This window comes from Chrysemys picta, chromosome 9 (genome assembly GCF_011386835.1).
Source record: "Chrysemys picta bellii isolate R12L10 chromosome 9, ASM1138683v2, whole genome shotgun sequence".
Classification (NCBI taxonomy): Eukaryota; Metazoa; Chordata; order Testudines; family Emydidae; genus Chrysemys; species Chrysemys picta.
The window spans coordinates 25,385,950-25,406,505 of record NC_088799.1 but is presented as its reverse complement, the minus strand read 5'-3'; the positions used below and the strand labels follow the sequence as shown (position 1 = coordinate 25,406,505).

At 44.3% G+C, this 20,556-nt stretch overlaps 2 protein-coding genes across 5 annotated transcripts in view; one reads left to right on the top strand and one right to left on the bottom strand.

Annotated features, from left to right (window-relative positions):
- The window catches only part of ARHGEF26 (Rho guanine nucleotide exchange factor 26), a 114,267-nt gene extending 109,743 nt beyond the window's left edge, over positions 1–4,524 (top strand). For all 4 annotated transcript variants that reach the window (XM_005286961.4, XM_005286962.4, XM_005286963.5 and 1 more), the window contains one exon: positions 921–4,524. In XM_005286961.4, the coding sequence (XP_005287018.2) occupies positions 921–1,063 (143 nt within the window). In that variant the 3' untranslated portion in view covers positions 1,064–4,524. The remainder of the gene's footprint in view (positions 1–920) is intronic.
- Positions 4,525–13,576: 9,052 nt separating this feature from the next.
- On the bottom strand, positions 13,577–17,215 carry LOC101944429 (disintegrin and metalloproteinase domain-containing protein 21-like). Its single transcript, XM_005287014.4, has one exon. It carries the CDS (start codon positions 16,818–16,820, stop codon positions 14,580–14,582), a length of 2,241 nt encoding a protein of 746 aa, XP_005287071.2. The 5' UTR covers positions 16,821–17,215; the 3' UTR covers positions 13,577–14,579.
- Positions 17,216–20,556: the final 3,341 nt, after the last annotated feature.

Below are 20,556 nucleotides of genomic sequence, written 5' to 3'. Positions count from 1 at the left end.
AGAATTCAAGTTTCCATCTAGTATCAGCTCCACAATGAAATGGGGTGTCAGCCTAGAAGAAACGCTACAGAAAGCCATAGGATTAGGCCCAGGTTCTTGAAGGACAGCCACTCTTTATGCAGGCATTGTGGCCACATTCAAGTACATTTCCATCCAACTCAGAGGATTTGCATAGATAATTAATTGCAGGTGCAGCAATGTGGGTATGATTTTTTTTTTCCAGGAGCCATGTGCCCATCAATAAGAAACTAGGTTAAGGGCGCTTTAAAAATCTGGCTTTCAAGAGTCATCATTGCTTTGTGAGCAATGTACTTGTTGATTTGTCTGAATACTCCACACATTCAAGGTATTTACATCTTGTGCTGTGCTTCAGAACGTTGTTACTCTCTAAGGGGTAGTCTTGCAGCATGTGAGGCAGGGACTGTCATTTGTTATGTAAATGTCAGTCACGTTGGGGCCCAACCTGGTTATTGCTACCACAATAAAAATGTTAATAACAATGCTGAGCATGTCCTGCTGAGTACAGTCAACTCACAATAGCTTCAGTGGGACTTGAGTGCTCAGCACCTTGCAGAGGGCAACCCTTAGCTCTAACCCAGTTGTTTACTCTCACTTACAAAGAGTAAAAAATAAAGGAAAAACCTCCTGCTGACTTGTTAGTTTATATTCCTGAGATCCAAAGACGGTCTGTGGTTTTCAAATATACTGTATCTTTACTGCTTTATTTTTATTATTCCTAATCTGCATGCACAATGTTTCCAAATAACATGGTCTGTCTATACCTGATATTTTACTCATTGTAAACATAGCCATATTACAGATGCAATGACAGACTGTGTGTACAGGAGTCTCTCTATAAACATGCCACACACAGTATCTTACACATGTATTTATTGTTGACTCCCCATTCTCCCTTGCAGGTTGGTATGAAGGTGAACGATTGCGGGATGGTGAGAGAGGCTGGTTTCCAATGGAGTGTGCCAAGGAAATCACATGTCAAGCCACAATTGACAAGAACATGGAACGGATGGGACGTTTGCTTGGACTTGAAACAAATGTATAGAGTCCCTAAAATCTATTTTTTCTTTGCTTCAGGATTTGCACTAAGGGCCCTCAGTGGTGGCTTGATTTTGTGCTTATTGTCCCACTATAGCTGTAGCGTGGGAGCTGTGAATCAGAGATTTGTAAAATCAGTGATACGAGGAAAGGCGGGGGGGAGGGGAGGGAGTCAGCCGCTCACTGTGTATCCAGGCTACTTTAAGTTAAAAGCCCCTAAAAAGTAAATTAAAATTCTAAAGTTCCCATAACAAAATGCAGGTGACATCTTTAGATAGTCCCCTCTTCCTTGTTTTACAGTGTGAGAGAGCTAACTGAGTCAAGGTCTTATCTGCACTGAATCCTAACTGGGATTGAGTGGTAGGCTTTGGAGAGCAGCTCCACATATCTTTGACTTCACCTCCCTTTGTCTTTAGCTGCGCCACTCCCTCTACCTTTATGTGCTGTTTCCTCACCCACACCCGTCCAACCACACAAACACACTTTTTTTTTCTTGTTTGTTTTTTCAGTCATTTAAAAACACCTTAGCTTCCTCTGGCAAGGCCGACCACCAGCCACCCACAAACATGTTGCCCTGCAAGCAAGCAGCAGCAGCAACAAACTAATATTTGGGGATTTCCCACTCCTCAAGGGAAAGTTTCAGTGCTGTATTGCTAGCACAAGATGGTGATATGAGTGGGGATAAATAGCAGCTCTCTAGCCCCTCATATGGCCTAAAATGGAACCCGTGAGCACGCACTGTATAAGGTGCTCCCTCCCCAGTAAGACCAGAGAAGACATATACCAAGTAAAAAGATGTTCCACTAAGTTAAGAGTGCACAGCTCTCTACTTTTGTAATATAAGAGCATTATATTCTGTTGGGTCTTCTCATCTTTCTCCTTGTGGCTCTCTGTCTACATCTATCTATATGTCTGTTTTAATTAAGGGTTTTCATAACGTTAGATTACCTCTTGTGTTCATCCTTTAAAACCTTAGCTCCTTGGGCTTTCTCCTCCCCAATGATGGCTTCTTATTTCACACACATTATTTTTTTTTAAATGCTGTCATTTGAAAAGCAGTGATTAAAGTAACTCTGTCCCAGCTAGCAAAGCTAATGTGTTCTCCAGGGACTGAGCGGGGAAATCCAGAATGGTTTTCTGTTGGTCTTTTTCGATGATGATGATGTTTCATCTATTCAAGCAGCTCAGATTTTGTTTCCTTCCAGTGTTGTTTCAGTGTTCAGAGTGCCAGGAAGGGTTTTCAAATCAAGAAGTATGCAGTCAACTTTTGTAGTGTGGGAAAGTAAGCTTGGTCTCCGAGGCTCCAGCCTCCATTCCCAGAACAGACCAGCCATACGGTACGTCTACCCTTTTAGCTGGGGATGTAATTCCCAGCTCAAGGAGACTTACTCAGGCTATTGCCATTGAGTTAGAACAGTCAAATCAGAACATAGCCCTGGTAGCATGAGCAACAGGACGGGTTAGCCACCCTGAGTACGTGCCCGTCAGATACCTTAGCTTGTTTCAACTTGTTCTTTGTAAAAAAAAAAATATTCTCCATAAGTATAAGCAGCTCTGTGCTCTGCTCTGCTCCTCTGTGTCCCTGCTAGAAAATCAGATTGCCTGACTGACAGTGTTAGAATTCTCTCCAAGCTTATCCAATTCCACACAGTATTTCACTGGAGCCCCACGCCAGCTGATTCCGACACCTTCTCTTGTGCCGTTTCTCTTGCCTTCCCTGAGCCCTGTTATGCACAGAATAAACTAATTTTCTGTGCTCTGGAGCACACACATGCACATGCTCATTTGGTGTCTGTGGAAGCTAAACACAAGCTGAGACGTAGGATTTGGCTCCCACTATTGTCCATTATGGTAGCATTACAGTATCTTTTTGAGCAGTTTGCACTTTTATACATTTACAGACACATTTTTAAAACTTATGCTGTAAGTTGTGGCTACAAAAAAATGCTCAGTTACACAGTTGCTTTTGAACACTTTTGCAGAGGTATCTTAAGATCTGAATTTTACCAGTTTGTGTCTTAACCTCCACTCCCACAGGGTAAGGATTATAATGCTGAATTCTTGGTTTATTTTGAAAATGCATGAGGATGTTGATCTCGGGGAAATATTCTATTAATCATTTCATTTCAATTCCAGTTTTGCCTATATCTTTTAACTAGGATCTCAAGATGTGTTGTTGCTTCAGTTCAAGGTTTTGTCGGGAGAGTGGAGTGCTTTTTAACATTTTTCCACTTCTGTAGCAGAGGTGGTAAAATTCATTTCCTGTTTTTTGTTGAGGAAGGAGCGGGAAAAAGGTATCTGAACCAGAACTCCAGGATACCTTCACCTTCAGTCCTTGTTACATGTTAATTACTACAGGTACAGGAAGGGAAAAATGTATAAAAGAGCAGCACTAGTATTGACTTAAACTCTTGGTCATACAGTTCATACTGGAGAAGATGAGAAGGCCTGGCAATTGAGGGAGGATTTGCAGGGAGTATAGAGTAATATGATGTTTTGTCAACTTTGCCCTCCCATTCCCAGTTGTGACCTGACCTGTTGTGCACATGATGGTGGGAGAGGGACTAGTAAAAGCTCACATTGGTGTTGCTGAACACATGTTCTCCTTTGCCTTAGAGAGTACCTGTCATGATTGTACTCCAAGCATCACTGCCAAATTTTGCATCTTCAGCTTAGCCTCGGAATTTCATAGGAGAAACAACCATTTAATGTTGTCTGACCAAAATGCACTTGTAAACAGGAAATAATTTTCAAAACATCTTTTCTGTAACTAGGTGTTGTGGTTTGCACACTGTATGTATTATAAATATGTTAATCCTTTTTAAGACACAGCTGATCACTCGGCAGGGTTGAATAAACGTTAGCACAAAAAATGAGGTAAAAACTTATAGTAGAAAGGCTTTCTGCTTGTAATATTTTCACTCCATTTTTTGGAGGGGCTGCATGCTGTAATATATACTGTAATATGTTGAAGATTTGTAAATGAATGTAATGTTCTTAAGGTATCCCTGTAACAACTACACTTAAAAATATATTAGAAAAGCAATAGTTTTGTATAAAGTAATTTGAAGATGCCCAACCTTGGAAATTTGACACGTGGTTATATACCCCTGTGAATTAATTTATAAGTGGACAGATGAAACTGTAATTTTGTAAATTGAACAAAATGTTATTTAACATAGGCAAAAGTACTGCTAATTTTTTAACAAATAATTTAAAAAAACCTACTGTATACAGCCAGATGTTTAACACAGTAACTGAATGTATAAATCCAGATATTAATTTTATTCAGGTTTTTAAATACATTGTATATATTTTTCACATCTAGTTTTTCCAAATGTTTTTATAAACATTTTATAAATGTTTCCATTTCTCCTTTTATCAGATACAATTCTGCAGGAATTAGACATCAGTGACTTTATAGGACAACAATCAATAAAATGCTTTTTAAAAACTTTACTAAAAAAAGCTTTTTGCTGAAATTAGTTCTGATCTTTTTAACCTTTGTCTTTCTTGTTTAAGACAGAGCCATAATTTAATTGGACCTTATGCACCTTGCTGCTAAGATGGATGAAAGTCTAGGAGCCATAAATAGCGGAGAGCAATAGCTCCATGGCATACTTCTCCCTCTACCCCAGATCCATGGGATTTGGACTCCCTGAACTTAAGGGAGAGGCATGTCATGGTGGGAGGGCCAGGGGATAACTACTCTCTGTAGGATCATGCTTCTACAAACCACAGCATTCTGTCTGCCAGTGATTGCACTGGATAGCATTGGAAGAGGCTGGGTACTGTTCAGAGGTACCTTTGCCTGCTTGGATGTCCCAAGAACCATCGAATTTCCCTGTAGCTCTTGGGACATCTGTAGATTTGATGAGTCTTGCACATACCTGCCTATAGAAGGTTAATTGTGGCGTGGTGACCCTCCTCCATGTTTTTTCTAATGCTTTGAAGCTATAAAGCATGATAACAAAGCTAATTACTTTTAAATGTCTCATGGGATTTTTTTTTGAATGGTTGTGAGAGTTATAGAAGTAGAAAGTTTCTTGGAATGTCGATGGAAGTCCTGATACTTCTCTCTCCCAGTTAGGGTGACCAGATGTTCCGATTTTGAGCAGTTTGTCCCGCGTCCCGACCAAAGTACTGTCAAGACACCATTTGTCCTGATATTTTGTTTCTGGCGGTTTTTTATTTTTGTTTGTTTGTTACACTCACCCATCTGGCGGGTCCCTCAGTCGCTGACAGTCTTTGGCGGCATTTCGGTGGTGGGTGCTTCTGTCTTTGGCGGCAAGACTTATTACCCTCTGCCGAAATGCCGCCGAAGACTGTCAGCGACTGAAGGACCCTCCGCCAAATTGCCACCAAAGACCCAGATGGGTGAATGTAACAATTAAAAAGGCACCCCCCTTGCGGCGGTCCCCATATTTTAAAGTTAGCATCTGGTCACCCTACTCCCAGTGCCAGATGCACAACTGTATGATAAATGAAAGGCCTGATTTCTCTCCCTTACCCACTTTTTTTTGGTGTGCAAGCAAGAGCAGAATAAAGCCCTTAAGTACAGTCTATATCACTTAAATAGAAAAGTTAACTATTTTTGCTGTGTAAAATTTTACAGATAATTTTCTTAAAAGAACGGATTAAATTTTTTCCAAAAATAGATATTTAAAACTTCCCTGTGAAATGAAAATTTATGGAAGCAGAGATACGGGAAATTCAGGAGACCAGTGTCTAAGATCCCTAATAAGTAGAACTGGGGAATAAGTTAATGCATGCGTTGGCACAATTGCCTACATTCAACTTTTGTGAAATTATTTCAAGAGATCGGGACTTGCCTTAGCTGTCATTTGTAAATGCAGTGAGAGCATTCCTGCAGCAGTTTGTTGGGATAGGATGTCATCAGTTATCCGGTCACATGATACAGATTTAGGCCTCAAATGGTATTCATGTGGATCCTATCGTAGGATGAGGGCCTCACATTTTCACAATCTTCTGAACGTGCACAATACTCGTTTGCCACAGGTGAAAATATAACAAAGATTCTATCCAATAACTGCCAGAAAACAAGAAATGTGCAGATAACCTTCTACCTTTGTTGCCTATACCTTGACCTAGGGCCAAGTAAGTCTCATAATAGATATTCTCAGCAGGGGAGAATAATTTCAAATTATGCCAGTTAGATGTTACCTTGGAGATTTTGGTCATTGTCCTGAAGGTTCACAGATTGTAAAAGCAGATACCCCTACTGAGGAATAAACATAGATACTTGCCTGAATTCCAGAAAGAAGAAGCAACCAAATGTGCTGCTGCAAAGAAATAAGGCGCCAGTTCTGGGAAGACTCAAGCTGGTGACCAACAAGCCGAACGAGGGGAGCTAGAAATAATGATACAAGAAGTACCAGACCTCAGCATTGTTGTGGATGCTGCGGTGATGTGCACAATATTAAATACCAACCATTGGGAATTACATAACAAATGTCATGTCCTGCAGACCTTCCTACAGCCCCCTAAAAACAGCCTTTCTCCCCCCAGAGACAACTTCAGTAAACAAATCTTCACAGCAGAGTACCACCTCTCTGTAAGAGAAGGAGGGCAAATCCCCAAACAATAAGGTTGTGCAACAGGAGGGAAAAAGTAAAGGGTAGTAAAAATTGGGACCAATTAATCTGTTTCTTAGCCTTTCCTGAGCAAAACTACAACCCTTGACCTCCTACAGTTGTTGGCCTCTTTGCCCTCGGTGACGTTCATTCTCCAATTTAAGAGGAACTAAGCCAAAATTGTTACAGATAGCCAAGCCAAATACCTTTAAGAGGACAGCAAGAAAGCTGAATAATTACAGTGACCATGAGACAATCCTCCCCCACCAATGATAGGAGAATGGGAGAAATACTCTTTCTTCAGGATGTCTTGACTCCATCTACACACTGACCAAAGCCCGCTAATGCTTCAGCCGAGTTCTTGGTGCCTAAAGAGCATGGCATATATTTATTTCCCTTCAGTCTCATTGATGGCTGCATGACCCCACTACCTAGAAATACATCCTTATTGACCTCTCGGTGACCCCATCTGCATCCAAACTGATCAGCAGCGACTTATGCATGACCCTGACTTCCCCCAGTGTAGCTCCCACATGTGACTCCACTAACTGGATAATCCGCCTCATTAACCCACTACCTGCAGACAATCTTTTCTGAACCCCTCCAAGACCCTGACTACTTCCAAAATTAGCAGTGGTTACCCCCTACTACTTTCCAGGCTTACTTTCCAATGTTATCACCACTGCCTTGATATTCAATGTCATTGACACCCTGCATGCCTCCACTACCTTCAGACATTCACTTAACCCCCCCCCCCCGCTGCCAAAATAGTCATTTGTGACCCCACTGCCCTGATACGCTGATACGCATTCTCATTGACCCCCCCCCCACACACTCACTTCCTCCATTCACTCCTTTCTTGACACCCTGAGTATCGCCTCTTTATTCCCTATCCACTGCCATTCGCATACTATTAACTGATTTTTGAAAAAACATTCTCTTAATGCAAGCTAATTTGAGGGTTCATTTAGAAACATAACTGTTGCCATAGCAGAAGACATCAGTGGCCCATCTAGTCCAGTACCAGGTCTCTGACAGGGGCCAGTAGCAGCTGCTTCATAGGAAGAAACCCTACACTAGACAGTTTTTCTTTGAGTGCTTGCTCATGTGTATGCCACAGGAGGTGTGCATGCTTGCCAGGTGCACCCGTGCCGGAAATTTTCCCCCTAGCAGTACCCGTAGGGGGAGCGCCACTACAACCCCTGGAGTGGCGCCTCTATAGCGCTATAAGGGGAACTGCGTGCTCCCCCCACCCTCAGTTCCTTCTTGCCACCAGTGAGGGTTCGTCGCAACTACTGCTCCAGCTTTGCTGCAGCTCGTCCCAGAACTTGTCGTTCGTTGTTAGTGGTACTCGTTAGTTCAACAAGTTTCAGTTCAGTTAGTTAGCATTTGGGCCGGGGCATGCCCTGGGCCCCAGGTTTAAATCGTGCAACTCTTGCAGGCGTTCGATGCCCAGAAGTGACCCGCACGCTGACTGTCTCCGCTGCTTGGGTGAATCCCATATTAGTGACCACTGTAAGATCTGCAGGTCCTTTAAACCTAGAACTAAAAAAGAAAGAGACATTAGACTTCGGGCCCTTCTCATGGAGTTGGCACTGGCCCCAACCCCGGTGCACCAAGTGGATTTGGCACCGGGCACCTCGTCTTCGGTGCACAGTGATCCCCCGGCACCTTCCCGTGCCTGGCACCGCTCTCCGTCTAAGAAACGGAGAAAGTCTCCATCCTCACCAGCACCAAGAGAAAGCAGGTAGACCCACATTGGCAGGGCCAGTGCAACCACTAGGTGAACTAGACGGCTGCCTAGGGCGCCAAGTGGTTGGGGGCGCCAAAAAGCGTGCTCAGGGGAGGCAGGGGAGTGGAGGTGAGCTGGAGCAGGGGGGCATGGGGAGGGCTGCCTGCAGCAAATAACGGGGGGGGGGGGGGGCACGCAGGGGAACCTCTCCCCACCCCAGCTCACCTCTGCTCCGCCTTCTCCCCTGAGCACGCCGCCCCGCTCTAATTCTCCTCCCCTCCCAGGCTTGCCGCGCCAAACAGCTGATTGGCGCAGCAAGCCTGGGAGGCGGGAGAAGTGGAGCGGCGCCAGTGTGCTCAGGGGAGAAGGTGGAACGGAGGTGAGCTAGGGCGGGGAGCTGCCGCAGGGGGGGCGCTGCGGGTGGGGAGCTGCCACAGGGGGGGCTCCCCGGGTGGAGGGGGGCGGGGAGCTGCTGCAGGGCTGGGAGCTGCCGCAAGGGGGGCTCCCGGGCGGAGGGGGGGGCGGGCTGCTGCAGGGGGGGGGCCTCGAGCAGGTTTCAGGGGGGCTTCCAAGCAGGGCTAGCATTAGACTGACTGAGGCCCAGGGCCCCACTGCATGGGGCTGAAGCCCAGGTCCCTGAGCCCTTCCACCCGGGGCTGAAGCCTGAACAATGTAGCTTCATGGGGGAGCCCTGTGGCATGGGGCCCAGGTAATTGCCCTGGTTGCTACCCCCTAATGCTGGCCCTGGCTTTTATATGCAGAAAACCAGTTATTGTGGTACAGGTGGGCAGTGGAGTTTTTATAGCATGTTGGGGGGACCTCAGGAAGAAAAAGGTTGAGAACCTCTGCTCTAAACATAGATTGACTGCAAAACTACAGTTAACAGTCACTACTTTGTCTAACTGAACATTTCTCAGAGAGATGCTCTTACTTATTCATTAGGGAAATAATGAAGTCCCAGGTTTGGTTGGTCAACTTGTTAGGCATTTTCAGAAACACATTGTTCTCATCAGTGTAAATGACTTTACAAAGTCTGACGATAAAATGGAGTTGGTCTGGCAAGAAGGAACTGAGGGTGGGGGAGCATGCGGCTACCCTTATAGCGTGCTATAGAGGTGCCACTCCAGGGGGTTGCAGCGGCACTCCCCCGACAGGTACTGCTAGGGGAAAAACTTCCAGCACCGGTGCATGTGGCGAGCACACACACCTACTGTGGAATAGACATGAGCAATACATCTCGAAGAACACCAGTTACGGAACAGGTAACTGTCCTTTATGGATGAATCGGCCCATATGGGAAGTTTTTTCCTTGATTCCCAGACCATTATTGTTTGTTTCACATGCTCTAGGTTTATCACCCTAGGGGATATTACAGTATTATATAATTGTAGATATAATTATCAATTGAAATGCCTCAGCATTTTAGAATCCCACTAAATCCAATTATAGCTTGTGGCAATGAGTTTGGTATTTACAGAATGTGTTGTGACCAAAAAAAGAAAGGGGAGAGGGCAAAAGCGAGAATGAGGTGGGGTGATTTTCCTGTAGTTCATTTTACAATGTGGATGCCTCCTAATTTTATTAAAATGTTGCCTTGGTCTTGTTTTACGAGAGAATAAATAGGAGTGCCTGACTTACGCTCAGTGCCATTTATTATTTGCATCTATCATATCCCTTTTTATGTGTCTCCTAGCTAAGCTAAACAGTTCTAGCCTTTCCAGTCACTCCTCATAATAAATTTACCCAGATCACTAATCATTTTTGTTGCTCTTTTAAATAAATAAAAAAAAAAAGATGGGAATTCGACCATGTCTATCCAGGAGTCTAGCTTTTCGAATTTCTTTCTTTGCTTCTATTGAGCTAATTTAGACAGACATTATTAATGAAGAATGAATAGGATTTATGTTTGTGAAAATAGAATGGAGACCTACATGGAAATGATCCACATATAAGAGCGTTTACAGCCCACTCATGAGAAACAGCAATATTATTTGAACATATTATTAAAAATTTACAATTGAGACATTATATTTTGATCTTCAGGAGGGATGAGATTTTTCACCACTGCTCCAGCTCCTATATGCTGCATAAAAGGGCTGGAGCAGCATGAAACCTGGAGCCAGTTGAGAAAAGATTTCACTGATGCTGGCACTGCAAACAACAGCCAGAAGGCTGTCCTCTGACGACCCTCCTGCAAGGGCTACAAGGCTGTGCAATGAGCAGGGCTATGGCACTATGGAGGCTATTTGACTGGCTGCTGTAACTTAGGGTATGTCTACACTACCCACCGGATCGGCGGGTAGCAATCAATCTATCGGGGATGGACTTATCACATGTAGTGTAGCCGTGATAAATCGATCCCGATCGCTCTCCTGTCGACTGCTGAACTTCAGCACGGCGAGAGGCAGAAGCAAAGTCGACGGGTGAGCCGCAGCAATCGAACCCATGCCATGAGGATGCGAGGTAAGTCGAACTGATATTTAAAAGTAGGTTAGATAAATGTCTATCAGGGATGGTCTAGACAGTATTTGGTCCTGCCATGAGGGCAGGGGACTGGATTAAATGACCTCTCGAGGTCCCTTCCAGTCCTAGAATCTATGAACTAAGATACGTCGACTTCAGCTATGCTATTCTCGTAGCTGAAATTCCGTACCTTACGTCGATCCCCCACTCCGGGTAGACCAGGCCTTAGACTGACCTCCAGGGCTAGGAGCAGGAGCAGCTCAACATTGGAAGGATACAAAGATAGATTTTAGGCACCTGTCCCCCTACACTTGTGAATTCTGTGCTTTGCTTCTAAGGCCAAGTCAACCTAGCTAGGTTGCTTAGGGGATATGAAAAATCCACACTCCTGAGCAATGTAGTTAATTTGACCTAACCTTCAGTGTAGACAGTGCTACGTTCTTCCAGCAACCTAGCTCCTGCCTCTTTGGATTAACTACAGTGACAGGAGAATCCCTCCCATTGCTGCAGAGAGTGGCTATGCTGACGTGCTTAAGTGTAGACATAGGCCAAGAGGCACAGCACACAATTTCACCCCTGGCCTCTGTAATGAGAGAGCCTTTAATTTTTCAATGCGCAGACTGCAGCCTCACACAACAGACAGAGCTAGGTGAAGCCTGTGCCTTTTAGCCAGAAGATGGCAGTTAGTCAAACAGTGATACACACTGGTCAACGTGAGATCATGTGCTACATCCACTGGGAAACATGGCAAGATGCTGAAGCCCATTCCTATTGCTCACCTACAGCTATTTAGCAGTACTCCTTCAAATATTTTCCATATAGTTAATACTGTGCATTTAATCAAGATCTGCAGCACTTTAATATACTCACTTCCAGATCTACTTCTAAGGTCCTTGGACAGTTCTAGTCCTTGGAAAGTTTGAGTTAGAAGAGGAAGAAGAAACTAAATGAACTGCATATGTATATGTGGCTAAATGACAACTCCGGGTGACATAACCATCTACAAGTATTTAAAGGCTGTGAACACCTACTAGTTCCCCAAGCAGACTGGGCACATTTTCTATAGAATAAGAGGTAGAAGGCATTTTTGAGTAAAACGTAGGTAAACAAGTTATCTTTCATAATTTCAGTGGGAGCTGTGGGTGGCCATGCAAAAATAAACATATTAATCATGATTGTGCAATTAAAAAAAATTAATCATGATTAATCTCACTGTTAAACAATAATAGTATACCCTTTATTTAAATATTTTGGTTTTCTACATTTTCAAATATATTGCTTTCAATTACAACACAGAATACCAAGTGTACAGTATTCACTTTATATTTATTTTTATTACAAATATTTGCACTTTAAAAAAACAAAAGAAATAGTATATTTTAATTCACCTAATACAAGTACTGTAGTGCAATCTCTTTATCATGAAAGTTGAACTTACAAACGTAGACTTATGTGCAAAAAAATAACTGCATTCAAAAATAAAACAATGTAAAACTTTAGCATCTACCGGTCCACTCAGTCCTACTTCTTGTTCAGCCAATCGCTCAGACAAACAAGTTTGGTTACATTTGCAGGAGGTAATGCTGCCTGCTTTTTGTTTACAATGTCACCTGAAAGTGAGAACAGGCATTTGCATGGCACTGTTGTAACCAGCATTGCAAGATATTTACATGCCAGATGCGCTAAAGATTCATATGCCCCTTCATGGTTCAATCGCCATTCCAGAGGATGTATGTCCATGCTGATGGGTTCTGCTCGATAATGATCCAAAGCAGAGCGGACCGACACGTGTTCATTTTCATCAAGAGAGTCAGATGCCATCAGCAGAAAGTTGATTTTCTTTTTTGCTGGTTCGGATTCTGTAGTTTCCGCGTCGGGAGTGTTGCTCTTTTAAGATTTCTGAAAGCACACTCCGCACCGCATCCCTCTCAGATTTTGGAAGGCACTTCAGATTCTTAAACCTTGAGTCGAGTGCTGTAGCTATGTTTAGAAATCTCACTTGATACCTTTGCGTTTTGTCAAATCTGCTGTGAAAGTGTTCTTAAAACGAACATGTGCTGGGTCATCATCCGAGACTGCTATAACATGAAGTATATGGCAGAATGCGGGTAAAACAGAACAGGTGACATAAAATTCTCCCCCAAGGAGTTCAGTCACGAACTTAATTAATGCATTATTTTTTTAATGAGCATCATCAGCATGGAAGCATATCCTCCAGAATGGTGGTTGAAGCAGGAAGGGGCATACGACTGTTTAGCATATCTGGCATGTAAATACCTTGCAAAGTCAGCTACAAAAGTGCCATGCAAACACCTGTTCTCACTTTCAGGTGACATTGTAAATAAGAAGCAGACAGCAGTAGCTCCCTTAAATGTAAACAAACTTGTTTGTCTTAGCGATTGGTTGAACAAGAAGTAGGACTGAGTGGACTTGTAAGCGCTAAAGTTTTACATTGTTTTGTTTTTTAGTGCAATTATGTAACAGAAAAAAATCTACATTTGTCAGTTACACTTTCACGATAGAGATTGCACTACAGTACTTGTATGAGGTGAACGGAAAAATACTATTTCTTTTGTTTATCAAAAATAATATAAAGTGAGCACTGTATACTTTGTATTCTGTGCTAATAGAAATCAATATATTTGAAAATATAGAAAAACATCCAAAAATATTTAATAAATTTCAATTGGAATTCTATTGTTTAACAGCGTGATTAATTTTTTTTCATCACAGTTTATTTTTTTGAGTTAATCACGTGAGTTAACTGCGATTAATCGACAGCCCTAATGCAGATACAATTTTTTGAGTAATCTGTCATATTAAAACCAGATTTTAAATGTCTATGCACCAATGTGAGTACAAGAAAAAGCTTATTTAAACTATTTATTGAAAATATTGTAATTTTAAATAATTCACAACAGCTGGAAGTTACACGTCACCAGAGTAGAGGAAGGGTATGCTGCTAGTTTTGGGGCACGTCATAGAGTGCGATCAGGGTGAAAGAAGGCAGGCTTGAATGCTGATAATTGGCACGGAGGTATTTTCATAGGGGTGCTCTTTCTTCATTAGTTGGTTTTCAACAGCTCTAGTCCCCCTTCTTAAAGGAATCCTGTTTTCTCTTTTAGGCACCAGTACATTCTACAACTTTCCAAAGAGAATTAATGATTTACAATGGAATCTATGGCTCTACAAAATCTCAGAGACCCCCAAATTACATCAGCATCTCCGAGATGAAGGATGACCCAAACTCCACTAGGTGCACAATACAACTAGGAAGCTGGCCGGAAGAGAAACTGCCCATTTTCTGTGTGCAGCTTTAATATGTCTTCACTGTAGCTCTATAAAACACTACATTGTAGAATATTACTACAGCATCAACTTATACAATGACCAAATGGCTGGGCATTTGGGGAAATATCATCACTCACAAGATCTCTTTCTGAGGAATGCAAAATGTTTTCCATTACTTTCCTATTTAAAAAAAAATAAAAACCAATTTTTATTTACATGTTTTTTTAAAAAAGAGAGACACTCTCTCACACTCAAAATGCTACATTTTTGATTATTTAACCATAGTACATTGTTACATTATATTTGGGATCAGGCAATGCCAAGCCATCACTACCTCAGCATAGACTCAGATGCGGATTCTTTCAATGACTGCTTTGGTAACAAACTCTGATCCTTTGACCTGCAAAACATCTGTTGCCCTTCTAGAAAAAATGTTGTGTCTTTTACTTTTTTGAACTAATGCTGCCATTCTTATAGTGGCTCTGTCTATCACCAGCAGAAGCAGCAGCAGTTTGTTTTCTCTGTGTGACATTTAGCCTTCTAAACGCTTTCATCCATACAGTTTTTCTAAGTACTGCAACAATGACAGGAACAAAACTGATGCCAATTATTATCCAGATAACATTACCCAAACTGCTGCTCCATATACTTACCATAGGCTTAGACACTGGAACAGGTCCACTGTCAATGCTTCCTCCATATCCTCGGAATTTACAGTCTGGAGGGGCCCACCCATAGTTACAGTGGCAATTTTTAGTATTGGTGCATACTCCCCTACTGTTGCATTTTTTCTTAGCGTCACAATCTAAATTCAAATGCAACACACTTACACATGTCCTACTAAGGCAAATTTTCCCATTACCACAAATTGTGCCATCTTTCACTGCCCCAGTATCAATTACATCAGTCCCAGCATGATGGTCTGTACCCCAACACCAGATATGACCCATGGGCGTTTGTACAACAGTACTATGTTCCTTCAAAGGAGGTATTTTTTTTACATTTTTACACTGAATCCTTCCACACAAGACGTCACTGATTTTACATTTTTTGTAATTTGCTCCAGTTTCACCACCACCACAATTGCCAAACCGGTCACCTCGCGTGTTCAGGTTACTGAAGCAACTTAGAGGGGCTTTTTGTGCCCCTATACCAAAGATATCTGCACATTGTTTATTGTGGTTATGGCAGCTTCCCCGATAACAGTAGCCCCTGTCACTGCATGGAGTTCCATCTTGTACATACACATCATCTTGGCACCACTTTGAAGTCCCATTGCAATACTCAGGAAGGTCACACTCATCAACAGCTGGTCTGCATAGTTTTCCTTCAGCAAGAATTTGACACTTTTTACAGCACTTTCCAAAAGCACAAACCATACCTGGTTTCAGTTTGCATGTGGACTGACAACACAAGTCTTTTTTGCATTCCAGTTCTGAGCCACAATCACATTCCTCTTCCCCTTCCACAACCTTGTTACCACAGTGCTTCCTCCTAAATATTTTGCTGGGCGCTGGGATGTTATATAGGCAGAATCCAGCGCCATCACGGAGGAGATTAAAATATACTTCACGACTGCAGTCACTGAACTGATCGGTAGTTACATGCACAGCAGCCATGATGCAGCCAACAGTTCTGTTACAATGACATTTATTATGGTCATGATACATGCCAAGATTATGACCCAACTCATGTGCAACAGTGACTGAAAAAAATGGCACAGAAGCAAAACGCCACGTGACAATGGATGCTGCATCGGTCACAAGGCAGATGCCTCCTACATATGCCCTCCCAGCACGCCCTCTGTATATTTTAGCCATAAATAGCTGTCCAGCATCATGCTGCAGGCGACGATAGAGCACATCATTCCTCCAACGGTTAAATTCAGTAAGAGCATTGCCTATAGTATCGGGTAATGTGATGAGGTTGTTTTCTGTCCAGATCTCTAGTCCAACCAGGATGACATGAGCCCCCAGAGCACGATAAAAGGAGTCCACCATATTGATCACTTCGAGGACCTGGTTAGTCAGGAGGCTTTCATTCCTTCTATAAAGGATGAACTGCTCTTTCTCCACCACCACACAGAACTCAATATATGTGGCATGTGTCCATCTGTGATGTCTGGCTGCCACAGTGGGCCCCGCGTCCTGGATCTTGGTTCCTTGGTGTTGCAGCTCCTCAGTGGTCACCCCACATGAGGCAGGCGTGCCCCCCACTTCCCCCAGCCGATAGAGGAGGTGCTGGCAGGTGGGGGAGGCCTTGATGGGCTCGATCCCGTAGCTCGTCCCCTCGAGGCGCAGCAGTCCCCGCAGCCCCCCAGAGCAGGTGCTGAGCACCACCAGTGACTCTGGGGCACCCTCCACGTAGCCCTCATAGTAGCAGTGGCTTGGGATGAAGGGCTGGCTCGTCACCAGCTCACCCTGCTCGTAGGTAAATACAGGGAGGTGGCCGGCCAGGAACAGGCCCTTCTGCTGCAGGTGAGCAACCAGAAGCCTCCCACCCACCTGCAGCTGGTAGGACACCTGCCCCTCGGCCTCCCGGCCCGCAGGAGGCGCCAGCCGCCGAGGCACCGTCACCTGGTAGCGGGGAAGCCCTGTGGTCCCACCACGGCCCGCGCTGGGCAGGAGGGACCCCAGCAGCAGCGGCATGGAAACGCCCGCCCACAGCGGCCCTGCTGCCGCCATGACCCGGCCCCACGCGGGGAAATAGGCGGGAAAGAAGCGAGGGCGGCTCCTTCAACCGCTTCCTCCCGACGGCTCCTGCGAGCGCGGGCGGCGGCTGCTGGTTCCCAGCAGCGGGGCGTAGGGCACCGCTACCCCCGCCCCTCCAGCCGGCTCCAGGCGCCGCGGAGAGCGGGGGGCTATCGGCCTCTCACCGCAGCCAGCCCGCGCCCCGCTCAGGCCAGAGCTGCCCCGTCCTGGCTGCGGGAAGGGGCCGTAACGGTCACCGAGCGCCCGTTTGTTAATCCCGCCCGCCCCAGCGCCTTTCCCCTTGGCTGCCGGCGGGAGTGTGTGTGCGGCGCACGCAGCGTAACGCGCGTTTCCTCGCCCTGTGGCCGGAGCCAGTTGGGCTCCCGCGGGAGCTCAGGCGCTCCGCGTGCGGGGCATTAAGAACGGCCAGGGCGAAGGCGGTAAAACAACTCATCCCGCGCCCTCTGGAGCTGCCTTAGGGCTGTTCGGTTTTTTTTTGTTGTTGTTTTTTTTTTACTGACCCTCTTCCAGCCTCTCTCTCGCGCCGGTCTCGCAGCGGATTGAGCCTCTAAAGCCCAGCTACTGGAGATGGAAGGTCCTGAACTGCATCCCATTGTGCTGACAGACCCGCCTTCATGCAGCTGAAGATGAGTATCGCTGTTTCATGGTACAGTCAGTGGGAGATTGTCAACTGCAACATACACCTTGTTTCCTAGAACTAACGCTCTCTCACTGTTATAGCCTCTAGGAGTCTTTTGTGCAAGGTGCTGTGCAAAGCCAGAGTATTTAAGCTTACAAATCATAGACAATACTACAGGGGTGGTAGTATTGTAATGTGGAGGTTTGACATACACACTGTGAGCATGTCTCGTCCATCACATCACACAAGACATTTTCACAATCACTGGAGTTTTGTTTGCACTCACAGTGGCTGATATGTACAGTGGTATTGCAAGTTACTATATGTTGCACATAGATTATTTATGGTTTTTCACTCACACTCATAAATAAATTTATCACTTTCATGTTCACAGAAAAATCTGTCATATGTTCACCTCGCATAGAATGTGGGTTACTGACCAAGTGATTTAGGGGTCCTTAGCACTTTGAAAAACACCTAAAAACCTGAGACTGTAAACTCTGTTAGGGTGAATATCAAACTCAGAGTACAGGGAACATGGATCAAAACAGGACCAGGGATGACAACAAAGATTTAAAAATTTTATTAAGAAGATGTTAAAAAAAGTGAACAGAGTTTGAGCATAGAAGTTTCTGGTTATCAGGGAATAACGTACAGATTACCGACGGTGAAAAGTTTGGTTTAAGATCAGGTGGCATAAGGAATACATAATCTGCAATATCTCCAATTGGGGGTAAAAGGTTGATGGGTCAAAGTACAGGCATTGAGATATGAGGGTATGAAGTTCATAGAGTGGCTATATTCAGGTGTGGAGTATAATAAGTGGATATGATGATGAGGATGGATTGACCCTCATTTGGTGAGATTTAATGTTCAGGGAGTTTATGGTTCCAGTTCATATGATACAACGGAGAAGGTCACTTGGTCCCTTTCTCATAGTGGGAGAACGATGTCACTCTGGCTCATGCCTCCTGGTACCGTCGGTGGCTGGTGATGTGCTCGATGTAGATGTCCCTGGACCATCGGATGGCATCTGAGACCATGAGGTGCCTCATGAGCCGTGCGTAGCGTCGACTGAGCCCGCAGGTCCGCAGCACATGCTCGTTGCAGGGGTCCCAGGCGCCCAGGGCTCTGACAATTAGGGCGTCCATCTGCACCTCGTAGCCCTTCGCTCTCAGGGTGTCAGCCAGGGGGCGTACTTTTCCAGCTTATGAGCTCGGGCTTCGCGAAATGCTGGGGTCCTGTTCCCAAAGGAGACGGTGACGTCGACGAGGATGATCTTTTTTCTGGGCCTTGTCGGTGATGACCATGTTAGGTCGTAGCTGACTGTCAGTACCGGGGATGGTGCAGTTCACGGAGATCTCCCCCAGGCGTGGCGCAATGGCTTTCACCAGGCGGTTCTGGATGGCATTGTGGCGCAGCTGCCAGGCTCTGGAGTGGGGTTTGCAGCTGCATAGGACGTGTGCCAGGGTCTCGTTGGAGTAGCCGCACTTCCTGCAATGCTTGTCTCGGTTCCTGTGGCGGACGGCTCCGTTGAGCGGGACGCAGTTGAGCTGGGCACGGTGAAAAAAGTGTTTTAAGGAAAAATTTGAAGGAGGAATGTTGGCAGATAGGAAATGAGAGTCTGTTCCAAGAACATAGGGCATCGTCAAGGAAAACACATTGCTGAGAATGGGAGCAAGTAAAAAACAAAACAACAACAAAACAGTGTGATGGGTTCAGTCACAGAGACCCCCTTGGGACTGTCACCTGATGTGCTAAGACTACCTCTGAGCCCGTTTTCCCTGGCAACTTGAGACTTCAGAATCCTGCCTTGTTGAGCCAGACACACTAGCCTGCTGCAAACACAGACACGGGTCTGAACTATATCCCCAAAGCTGCAGACTTAACTGAAAATGGCTTAGCAAGTGCTTTTGTCTCCAATACCCAGACACACAGCTCCTAATGGGATCCAAACCCCAAATGAATCCGTTTTACTCTGTATTAAGCTTATACAGGGTAAACTCATAAATTGTCCGCCTCCTATAACATTGATAGAGAGAAATGCTCAGCTGTTTGCTCTATCAGGTATTACTCACTCCGGGTTAATTAATAAACAAAAGTGATTTTATTAAGTATAACAAATAGGATTTAAGTGGTTCCAAGTAATAACAGACAGACCAAAGTAAGTTACCAAGCAAAATAAAACAAAACATGCAAGTCTAAGCCTAATACATAAAAAACTGCTTACAGATAAAATCTCACCCTCAGAGATGTTCCAATAAGCTTCTTTCACAGACTAGACTCCTTCCTAGTCTGGGCCCAATCCTTTCCCCTGGTACGGTTCCTGTTAGCTCCAGCTCAGGTGGTAGCTAGGGAAATTTCTCATGACTGGAACTTCCTTTGTTCTGTTCCACCCCCTTATATAGTTTTGGCACAAGGCAGGAATCTTTTGTCTCTCTGGGTCCCCATCCCTCCTTCTAAATGGAAAAGCACCAGGTTTAAGATGGATTCAGTACCAGGTGATACAAGAATGATACATTTATACATATAGGATGACCACATTCAGTAGATTATAAGATTTGTAATGATATCTTACAAGAGACCATTTGCATGAAGCATATTCCAGTTACATTATATTTACACTCATCAGCATATTTTCATAAAATCATATGGAGTGCAATGTCACACACAGAAGTAGCAAGGATAAAATGGAGTTAGATAACACATAGGAAGACTTGTAGGTTGAGCTCAATGGTAAAGAACCCTGAAAGGCATTGCATGAAGGAAAAGTCTGCATCGCCTTCTTCCATCACTAGTGTCTGCTATCTTCAGAAGCATGGGATTAGTCACCGAGGTATTTTTAAAAAATACCATCAAAAACAATTTTTAAACTGATTCAGGACCATAAAATGTGTAGTCTAGCAGTTAGAGTCTAGCAGTTTATAACAATTATAATGGCTCACTCTTATACAGTACTTTTCGCTTAGGTTATTTTCCATGTTCTTACATTGTACTCATATAATGAGCCTCCTACTGAATGAAACCATGAATCTAGCAAATAAAAACAGACTTAGTGCAGCTTAGCTACAGAGATATTCTGAAAATGTT

Coding starts and splice junctions, on each gene's coding strand:
- LOC101944429 (XM_005287014.4), bottom strand. CDS start 16,820: ATGGCGGCAGCAGGGCCGCTGTGGGCGGGCGTTTCCATGCCGCTGCTG.